Source organism: Actinia tenebrosa, unplaced genomic scaffold (genome assembly GCF_029948245.1).
Source record: "Actinia tenebrosa isolate PJP-AT-01 unplaced genomic scaffold, QUT_ActTen_1.0 PGA_scaffold15__27_contigs__length_11533743, whole genome shotgun sequence".
Taxonomy (NCBI): domain Eukaryota; kingdom Metazoa; phylum Cnidaria; class Anthozoa; order Actiniaria; family Actiniidae; genus Actinia; species Actinia tenebrosa.
In genome coordinates, this window is record NW_028292575.1 from 3750098 (window position 1) to 3761260 (window position 11163).

Consider the following 11163-nt stretch of genomic DNA (forward strand, 5'->3'; position numbering starts at 1 on the left):
TTGCATTATTGGTAGCGTGCATCCTTTCCCATGAGAATAAAAGGTCAAATGAAGTGACCGCCATGTTTGTTGACAAAAGACACCAAGACCAAATCTTTTGTCAAGTCAAGTCAAGTAACATGACGTCACATGAACGAGGACAAAATAATGGCTGCCATGTTGGTTGACATGAAAAAAAAAACAAGTTCAAACTTTATGTCAATGACAACCAAACGTAGTTGCTATGGCGTCACATGCTCCCCCAAAAACACGTGATGCTGCTGTTTCTTTTATTAAAATTGACAACAAAAAATCTTAGCGTTAATTGCCAGCACACAAAAAACCTAATAGCAGTTGCATTGGTAGCTTCTCCAATACCAGAAAGTACTAGTGATGCCAATGTATATTTTTAGATCCTGAGTTCTTCTATTTAATTCTCCTTTATTTCCCCCCGTTTTGAATTCATTAAATCTCATGTTTTTCCCGTTTTCAGTGCTGGTGTTGGTCGCACAGGGGCCTTTATTGCTGTGGACGCGATGCTGGAGCGAACAAGAAAGGACAAGACTATCGATATTTTTAACTTTGTCCAAATGATGAGGAATAACCGTATTACAATGGTCCAGACCGAGGTGAGGCTAGATGCCAGATATGGAAGGAAGGATTTGCATAAAAAAGCAGACAAAAAAAAACGGCAAGCCAATAAAACAAAAAGTAATTAAAAAAAAAAAAAGAGAGAAAACAGACAGACAGACGACTAGATATTTTCTCTTTGAATTCACCGAATAATTTGAATAACTTTTGAACTGGACTTACTAGCCTCTCATATATATAAAAACGGTTTTATGTTTCCACATGAACACGAGGCTAGTCAGTCAATAACAATAGCTGTTCAAAGTGGTCGCCATTTTGATTCGGTGAATGAGAATGAGTTTCGTCGAAAAGGTTCCAAGGGATGCTTCCTTTGTACTCTTGACTTAGGTACTTTCCATTCATCTTGTAATCACAGGAACAATATGCCTTCGTGCACTATGCTGTCCTCGAAGCTTTGACCTGCGGTAACACAGAAGTACCTGTCATGAATCTGAACATCGTGATGGGCAAGTTATCCAAACCAAGACCCAAAGACCAAATGATTGGCTACGAAGTGGAATTTAAGGTATGGACAATGACTGTTAAATGTACGGGTCGGCATGCGTTGCTAATGCGCCACCTCTCAGCAATGCGAACCGGGTTCGAGGCTTATATGAGTAGAGTTGTTTTGTTGGTTCTCGCCTTGGCTTCGAGGGTTTTTCCTCCGGGTTCCCCTGTTTTTCCTTTCTCCACAAAAATACACTTCCAAATTTTTATTCGATCTATAGCTGCCTTCTTAATTGGGTTGCAAAACCTGTTATGCATTAAGCCATTCTCCCTGAAGTGTTAAACGTGCTAGATTAGATTATGGAAAGGTGGAGGAATTCTTCAATCAGGGGTCAAATGAACGAACGGAAATGGAACTATCTGTATGTTCCCCTTATGTATCGATCTATTGCTCAGTCGTTTGATCGGTCGGTCGATTATTTGATTTAAAAATAGTGGAGTGGTTGGTTTGTTAGTTGATTGAATAAATAGACCCTTTTCGAGTTCCAAATTACCGCTGTGTTTCTTGATTACAGACTCATTTACTCAGGCTTAGCCTCGAATGTGTGAAGAATATTCACGTGTTCCAGACAAGGGTCGTCAAGTTTCAAAGTGTTCGTAATGTTGAAGTTGTGCATTCTTTACTCTACCGTTGGTATTTGCAATTAATTAGACACTGATTCGAGGCTAAGCCTGAGTAAACGAGTCTGTAATCAACACAGCGGTAATTTGGAATTCGAAAAGGGTCTATTGGTGGAGGGGTTGGTTTGTTAGTTGATTGAATAAATTGGTGGAGGAGATGGTTGTTTGGTTAGCTAGTTGGTCTTTCGGTGGCTTAGTCCTGTGGCTTTTCACAAACGTTTGTTTGATGAATCTAAAATTTAACATTTGACGTCTAACATTGACATAAACCTTGGCACAAGCATTCACAATGCTACTTTTTTTTTTTTCTTGTCCAGCGTCTTAATCACATATCTCCAGCACTCCTTACTGAGGAATCAAGCGAAATTGGACAAAGAGAAGAAAACATGGCAAGAAACAGATATCCTGATGTTATACCATGTAAATATTAGCAACTGAAACTGCAAAGGAAACTATATCGGTGGTTGGTTATAATTCCTGTTATACATGACTATTTGTTTTCTAATTTCAGTGGACTGTGCGCGGGTACTTTTGTCGAACGAAAAACAAAATTATATCAACGCCTCCTTTGCCAATGTAAGTAATAGAACAGTTTCGAATTCCAAATTACCGCTGTGTTCCTTGATTACAGACTCATTTGCTAGCCTCGTATCAGTGTTTAAATATTCACAAATACCAACAGTAAAGTAAAGAATGCACAACTTCAACAATACAAACACTTTGAAACTCGACGGACCTTGACTGGAACACCTGAGTATTCTACACAAAGTCGAGGCTAACCCTGTGCAAACGAGTCTGTAATCGAGAAACACAGCGGTAATTTGGAATTCGAAACGGGTCTATTGTCTCATTTACTTTAGGTCTGGCTTTACATACTATACCCGCCCAAGTCTTATAACTTCATATTTGTGTGATTCATGTTTTCGTACATTAAAAAAAAACGCCCTATGAATCCTGACAAAAAGCCCGATATTTAGCCAACATATTTTCGCAGAATGTTGGTATGTTGTTGTGTTGTAAAAACACGGTATCACAAACGAGCCCATCAAAATCATCCAACATCATCCAACATCAAAATTCACAGTCAAAAATTCAGTGTTGGCAAACGGTCCCAGAATTTGACCCAACAAATGCCAGCTGTCTCTAGGTTTAAGAAATCCAGTGGTTTTGATATTTCGAGAAACGTACCAAATGCTATTCTTATATAGCCCTCATGTTTGTTGACTTTGTTAGAAGATATGTAGCGACCATACGTCTTTTGCCCTCTTTAATTCCATGGCATGAGATGTATTCCACCTATTAATTCCCCCTGACTCCCGAATGGTGTAATTTATAATGATCCAATGGCATGTGGCATTGCTGTAAAGTAGCTTTTAGCTAAGCTCGTTGACCACGGTAAATCAAGGTTATTATTAAAATTTCTCATGCTCATTAATAATACATGAGTAAATCAGCCAATCAATGGGCTATTTTTGGGTCACATGATGTTACTTGAAACCTGGTAAACTCCTGTGAAAGGAATGCATTCAGTCTGGAGTAACTGGAACAAAATTAATTCAGTCCTAGGACTGAATTAATTTTGTTCCAGTTACTCCAAGTCGAATAATTAATGAGCATGAGTAGTCATTTCAAAGCCTCCAATATTGGACTGGACGGGATTTCAAGTCCGAGCAATAGCGCAGCGCAGCCGTGACTTCATAAAATCGAAGACAAAGGCGAAATTCGGACAAACAAACTTACAAGTTTACTTTTAGTAGATAATTTTCACAGCCGATCGCAGTTGATCTTAGTTTACATAGGTTATTATTGTAGCTTTAAGTAAAAATAATAAAATCGGTTCGTATAATCCTCGTAGCGGTTAAACAGAATGCAATGTTTGTCCGAATCTTTAAGCTATTTTTAGAATCAGCGCGCTGCGCTATTAGTTCCAGTCCAAGGCGCATCCCGTCCAGTCCTCATTGTCGGTTTTGAAATATAACTTGTTTTGTGTAATCTTCGTCTCCAGGCGTATCGAGAGCGTAACGCGTTCATCATGACCCAAGCACCTTTGGAAAACACCATCTATGATTTCTGGCATATGGTCTTTCAGTACAAGATTGGTTCAGTTTTGATGCTCAATATCTTGCAAGAAGAAGACGAGGTAAAGACTATTGCACATGCGAACCTGGGGAGGGGAGAATTTTGGACATACTTATGTGCAATGCTCCAGTTTCAAGTTCTCTGTTGCTCAGGGTTAGCTTCGACTTTGTGCAGAATATTCATGCATTCCAGTGAAGGTCCGTGGAATTTCAAAGTGTTTTTAATGCTGAAGTTGTGCATTCTTTACTTTATTGTTGGTATTTGTGAATATTTAAATACTGATACGAGGCTAACCCTGAGTAAATGAGTCTGGAATCAAGAAAAACAGTGGTAATTTGGAAATCTGAAAAGGTCTGCACCCTAGGCTAGTCAAAAATATGTAGGCACTCAGCATTCAAGCTTGTTAAGTGCTTTATCTGGGAAAAATTGCTATCCCGTTTTGTTCACTTTGTCTGATGTTCACAAAAGTCAACCCTACGAATGGTTAACCGGAATACCACGCACTCGAATTTAGACATTTTTCAAAGATTCATTGAACCTGAGTTCTTGTATTGGGTAAAAACTATGTATGCGTGCTCCTGTCGATGTTTTTGTAAATGATTGTGCCCATTAGCTCTCCTAAACCAAGGAATGTTCATCTCTTTTCAGATCTTCACTCCATATTTGCCATCTGAAGGCAAACAGTCCTATAACCGTATTAGTATCGAGATAACAGATATTGAAACCAAGGGACCGCTAGTGATCAAGAAATGTAAACTGGTACATCCAATGGTAAGTCGGTCATTACTTGACCAAAAGGGGCTTTCATTTATTAGCACATGGGTAGAGGGGTTAGCAATGTTTTTAAAGCTTTCCATGTGATTTTGCCAAATCCTCTAGGTGTATGTAATATCATATGCATACATTGGTTGGTGACAAATGAATCTTAACGGAATTTAAAATCAGAGACTTACAGCAATCACGTGCTAACTTACTTTACTGTTTTAAAACTTAAAAAGAATCGTCGCTGTGTCTATGCAACCCAGAATAATTGCACAAGCATTAAATTTACTACTGAAGTTCTTTAGTTTGAGGAACTTTTTTTATGACTTAAGTTGACCTATAAATATCTCTGTAGCTGCGATTGCTCAAAGTCCATAAAAAGGAGCGCATTCCCACGTCGTTTGCCAAGTTACGTCGTAGAATGATACCTGGTTTCACCTTACGTTTAATAACAAATTTACTGTTTCAATAGGAACCACAAGCGCCCCATAACTTCATTCACGTGCAGCATACAAAGTGGCCCAATCAAGGTATACCAGAGAGTTCTCAAAGTGTCCTTGATATGGTGACGATAGTGCAAAGGTCACAGCAACAAAGTGGCAACACGCCCATTGCAGTACAGTGCAGGTAAGATTTTCTAAACAGCAGTAGGGAAAGCTTCAATCAAGTTAGAGAAATAATATTTTGCTCGTATTTAAAGAGCTAACTAAACAAACCGAGAAAATAATTTGTTTACAGCCATTCTCAGTCACACGCGCCCTCTAGCGATTGTTTCTGTCGAGACGAAGAAGATTTTGATGGACGTCAATCACAAGGCGTTTCCATAACATTCTAGGAAAACGCAAAGCATAAGGGCACGTGCCTATAGAATGTCATGGAAACGCGTTGATTGACGTCCACCAAAAGCTTCTTCGTCGCGACAGAAAATATCGCTAGAGGGCACGTGTGATTGAGAAAAAGCTGTAAAAGTCATCACATTCGTACGGAAATCCAAGAACAACTGTCCGAAATTCTTGGTGACCATGACACAATCCAACACGTTTTATATCACGTGACTGCTAGCTCGCAAAAGGTGAATCGATTAAGACATTTGTATTCACTTAAATGATTATTTTTCGTTTAGTGACGGGGTTGGAAGAAGTGGTACCTTTGCCGCCGTGTACTCTTTACTGGAGAGAGTGAAAACAGAGCAAGTTATCGATGTTTTCCAAGCAATTAAGGTCCTTCGCCTTGGAAGGCCCAATGCCGTCAAAACACTGGTAAGTATACGACGGTTTTCGTATGACTGTGAAAAGCTAACTTCAGGAATACGGGGTAATGACACGGCAAGCGATTCGCCAGACTATTTGAGAATTGCTTGAGAATTTACTCTCCATCCAATCAATTACTCGAAACACGGCATAAAAACGGCGCGGATACAGTCACGGAACGGTTAGTTCAATAACATTGCTCAAAAAAAAAATCAGCCAATTAAAATTATACAAATCATCGCGGTCACAACACGGAACGCTTATGGCACTAAGCTTTTCAAAGTAATACGGATACTGCTCTAACAACGAGAGTTAGTATTCTTTGATTGCAAGTTACGTCATCGCGGCCTCTCTGGGGAGCGCTGGTGCCATTTAACAAAATATTTGTTATTAGCATCCATTGTTAACGGCACCACAATGGCCGCCATTCTTTTATCTCTTGACTCTCTTGGGAATGCTTGCAACCCACCAATTGTGGGTTTGTATCAGATTAAGTAGTGGCAGTGAAGTCTCTTTTAGGCTTAGGGTAGTTGGTTCCAAATGGGTTGCAGATCATCAGCCAATAGGCCCTTTGCTGCTAACGGTCACGTATCTATACTGGTGAGCAAAATGTTTTTTATCTTCTTATAAATTGGTGATACTTTTTAGCTACTTGTAAAGAATTGAACGAAAAGATGTGTATCCAGTGTATCACAAAATGCAGTTTTATTACGATCTCTCGAAACAGGTTGTAGAAATTTTGTTTGCTCACCAGTATATTTCACCCATGGGAATCAAAATGTTCATTCATTTGCTCTCAGTGAATTAATCAGCACGTGACTACTGAGCTGCAAAGGGGCGTATTGACCTCATTCGTCTAAGTACAATATTTACCCATTCCAGACCACGTGTCACTCCCCCAAAAAATTAAAATAATTTTAGTTGTTCCCTTATATTCATTTGTCTTCTAATGCACAACGGTTAAGAAATAAATAATACTCAAGGGAATGACACTTGGTCTGTATTGGGAAAACATTATAAATTACGCCCAAATAAAAGAGGCATATTATGTAGTGCACTGACGACTGTTTCAACGGTATTCAATAAGAATGACACAGGAATCCTTGATATGTAATAGTCGATTCATTTGGTTCACACGAATTTTCTTATACTGCTCTTCTTTTAAGCATTCTTTATACAATTAACAGGGGTAATCCCTCAGCTCAAAATCCAAATATGTCCTTTTAGATTCAGTGGTTTAATCACGGAGTTCCCATATTTAGATACAAAGTGAAAGGCTCAATAGGATGTAAACGTTGACTCTGACTACCAGAATTCTTGCACACTTTCTTTCAATTTGTTTAGTTAATCAGCACTGATTGTCTTCCTATTGTCATGAGGAAATACGAATTTGAATGAGAAAGATAATTAACGAAGGGTCTTGGTAGTAGAAGTAAAATTACGACATCCTGTGTCTTTTATGTAATATATACAGTATGAGTGTCCGTGTTGTATACGTTAGTATAAACTCGAGGCGTAGGCGAGGCGTATGCGTATTTTTATTGTGCTTTCCTCATGAATTATTTATGTGTTTATTAATTTTTATTTATATGTATATATAGGCTAACATATGTATAATTTCCCTATATGCATGGTACCAATATCGTTTACGTAAAAAATATTCTATTTTTACGTACTAATACGTCATATTCATCTTCACAGGTGCAATACAAGTTCTGCTATATGATGGTTCAAACCTACCTGGATTCATTCAATGATTATGCCAACTTCAGTGAAGTATAAAACAGGTTGTATTTAGGACTTAAACAATCTACAGTTGACCAAGCAAAAATGAGCTTATCTCAGTCAGCACCATAATAGGCCATTTACATGTAATGCACACATTCTGCATGAATGTCAAATATACCTCTAAACACTCTATTTTACAGTTCCGTTCAGTGAACGCGAATAATTGTTCCAAGCCGAGGCTGGAGTTCCCGCGCATAATAAACTGTAGTTTTGCTATGCGCGGTAACTCCAACCTCGACATGAAACTATTCTATTCGTGGTCACTGAACGGAACTGTAAAATTGACTATCGAATGGTTTGCAACCACTTCCAACGGGGTGGCCATGTTGGTACCCTGGGTTACAGAGGCTCTCCCGCTCCGGTGCGGAAATAAAATCCAGAGCACCATGTTGGTAATATTAACAAAGAAAGCTAATAAGAAACGGCGACCCTAAATAACTTAGGCCTATGGCAAACGTCGAACTTTCCATGCACCGAACTCATTAAAAACAATGGATATCAGGTGATAATGAGGCGGCATTCTTTGATGTAATTAAGTTCGGTGCATGAAAGTTCGACGTTTGCCCTAGACCTTAACGCGCAAACAGAGAATACTTAATATCGAAAAAAAAAAAGTGTTTTGCCTCCAAATGATGGTCATACACAACAAGAGTTTTTGTTATGACAAACAGTTAAATAATAACTGTGTGTTTTTTTTTTTTTTTTTTGCTATAACACTGTAAATAGCTTTATACTTGAAATTAGATTTATAGTATTAGATATTTTTTGACTTTTTACAGCTTGACTAGTTACGGGAATTTTTAGGAAAAGTGAAGGACTGGGAAATTGCTCTATCATCATTTTTTGTTCCTTCCCAATCTCCTATCTTTCACAGGATCCCGAAGCCGTCAAATTGTAATTAATTAATAAGGATTTTTGAAAGATGCTAAAAATAATGAGCTTGCATTTTAAAGATAGTATTTTATATAGTTTTATACGTTTGACTTTAATAAGAATTAATTATGTATGATTATTAATTATTATTATTATTAATTATATTATAATTAATATTATAATTAATATTAATTATTAATTATAAGTATAATTATTTTATATATATATTCATCTAATTGTATCATTACTCTATAATCCCATAAAAGCAACTATTGTACTATTTTCAAAATCTCTTTCCTGTCCAAGTTAAAGATTAATTTGGATCGTTTCCATTCGCATTCTTTCGAGGGAAACTATAACTTATGGAATCAGTCTAGTGTAGTTAGGTGGGATGAAATAATTAATCTGCAATTAAAAAAATTCCTCTGACTGCCAAATTGGACTCCTCCTATCGGCCTCTTCCGATGTTGTCAGTCCTCGGAATTTTTTCATTCAATCATTTCCAAATTGAACAGCATGTAGTCCTATTACCTATAAAAATAGTTTTATAGACAACATATAATTAAATTGGCGCGAAATCAAGTTGTAGTCTGTTATTTTTATAACGGGTATAGATATTTTTATACATATTCAATGTAGATACTTGTTAGAATTTCTGAAATAAATTCATTTTTATTTCTATATTTCTCCAGATGCTCATTCTTATGTTTCTTTTGTTTACTCCTAGAAGGCTTTTTTTCCTTTTTGTTCTTTCGCTATTGTATCAAAATCCCAAACATAGTTCGAAACAAGCATTGGTGATTTTCAATCATTCCCAAGAGAATGTAATTACAAAAGACACGGCGGCCATGTTGGAGGATATAACAAAAGAGACTTATGATGAATCTTTCGTTAAATTCCTCCAACATGGCGGCCGTGAAAACCGTCAATAAATAGGTGGTATATAATAAACGATTTAGGATCTGTTGCCCCAGTTCAGTTTTCATTGTTTAGTATCCCAGTGTTCTCATTACCCCTGCCAACCCCATGCTTTACATTTCAGAGATAATCGGTCAAAATTGAACTTTCTTCAATCAAATATAATATGCCTGCTTTTATCAGTAAATACTGATAATCCATTTCATTCTAAGTTAATTAATTTCCCACGTTTAGAATATCAAGACGTTTAGTGTGACTAATAAAGAAGTACTCAACATGTACTTTATATACTTTCTCGAAATGTTTTCTCTTTCTGTCTTATACGTCTTTAAATAACATAAGATGTATTTGCAACACATTCTTTTCTTCTACGACAACCCCTTCCTCCCTTTGGACGCTTGACGTCCCATTGGGCTACCTGTGGTTATTCGACATAGATCCAAAATGGCGACCATCATGAGGTATGGAATCTATGGACGTAGCTTGCCCTCCTTCAAGAAAATATCTTTACCTCTCTATTCCACTTCTCATTTGAGCTCATATTGGCCTCGAAAAGGATATAAAGATCGTTTCTTAATGAATATATCCAGCTTTAAGGTAAGTGTACACGATATTTTTTGCATTATCCTTCGTTTTGTACCTAGTTTCAAATTTTTAAATTAAAAAGTTTACTTTGAGTTTACTTAGTTTCAAAATATTTTCGACAGAAATCACAATTAATATCTTCCCAGCAAAGGGCAACCTATATTTCTGTCTTATCAAGAAGTTATTGTAGTGAAAATTCTAAAGATTCGATGTTTGAAGACCTAAAATCCAGTCCTACCTCAGCAATATGGCTTGGTTTTTCTGGCGCCATTCCATTCTGTAGTCTTGCTGGTCTGTCGTTCATAACACCAGAATACTTAGACACTATAATGCATGCACAGTGTGCATATGGTGCATGTATATTAACATTCCTTGGAGCAGTACATTGGGGATATGCAATGACCAAGGACAGTCCACTGAAACCTAACTGGGGTACTCTAGGGTACAGTGTGACACCATCACTTGTAGCCTGGTCTGCCCTGCTTATAAAGCCCCAATATGGACTGGTTACCATAGCAATAGGGCTATTATATGCATTGTCAAAGGATTTGGGAACTCCATATTTTCCTAGATGGTACCATGCATTAAGGAAGGTCCTGACAACATTAGCTGCATCGTCTATGCTTCTGACCGCTACAGCATTCTATCTATAGATATTGAAATATATGATCATTTTATCATGCTCGAGCATACAGTTTCTGCAGAAGGTGGGGATCCAAGGAATATCTATGGGTTATTATAGCAATAGATCTTTTAGTTGCACTCACCCCTTTTTGTCTGGCATCTCGGGTTTGATTCCTGAACTCAGCATCACATATATAAGTAGACTTTATAAGGTTTTTTTTTTCATTCATTCTCCTTAAAACCCATCACACTAAAATTACAATTCAATCATATGAGTTAGTTGCCTTGACTTACTGAAATGTTCATAAACATGCGAACTCTGTGTTTGCAAGCTGCACGCTGAAATTTGTTTGGCTGCCATCAATCAAAAATAATCAGTTGGTACTTTTCATGTTTTTGACTGGCGGCAGCAAAAAAACCAATTTCAGCTTGCAGCTCACAGACACAGAATTCACATGTTTGTGAAAATTGCAGTAAATTCAGGCCAGATGTTATTTAAGTATATTCAGAAAGTTTGATTTGAATTTTGAATCTTACTGGTTGACTT

The 11163-nt window shown here is 37.4% G+C and overlaps 2 protein-coding genes across 2 annotated transcripts in view; both read left to right on the forward strand.

The window, feature by feature from the left end:
- LOC116292611 (receptor-type tyrosine-protein phosphatase S) overlaps positions 1-9170 on the forward strand; it is a 43882-nt gene extending 34712 nt beyond the window's left edge. The window contains exons 31-39 of the mRNA XM_089030824.1: positions 473-608; positions 986-1135; positions 2055-2157; positions 2249-2313; positions 3743-3877; positions 4465-4587; positions 5051-5205; positions 5702-5837; positions 7530-9170. Of these exons, the coding sequence (XP_088886950.1) occupies positions 473-608; positions 986-1135; positions 2055-2157; positions 2249-2313; positions 3743-3877; positions 4465-4587; positions 5051-5205; positions 5702-5837; positions 7530-7610 (1084 nt within the window). The 3' untranslated portion in view covers positions 7611-9170. The remainder of the gene's footprint in view (positions 1-472; positions 609-985; positions 1136-2054; positions 2158-2248; positions 2314-3742; positions 3878-4464; positions 4588-5050; positions 5206-5701; positions 5838-7529) is intronic.
- A 676-nt stretch (positions 9171-9846) lies between these two features.
- Positions 9847-11100, forward strand: LOC116292629 (transmembrane protein 69). Its single transcript, XM_031699979.2, has 2 exons — positions 9847-10004; positions 10115-11100. Exons 1-2 carry the CDS (start codon positions 9852-9854, stop codon positions 10643-10645), a joined length of 684 nt encoding a protein of 227 aa, XP_031555839.2. The 5' UTR covers positions 9847-9851; the 3' UTR covers positions 10646-11100.
- Positions 11101-11163: the final 63 nt, after the last annotated feature.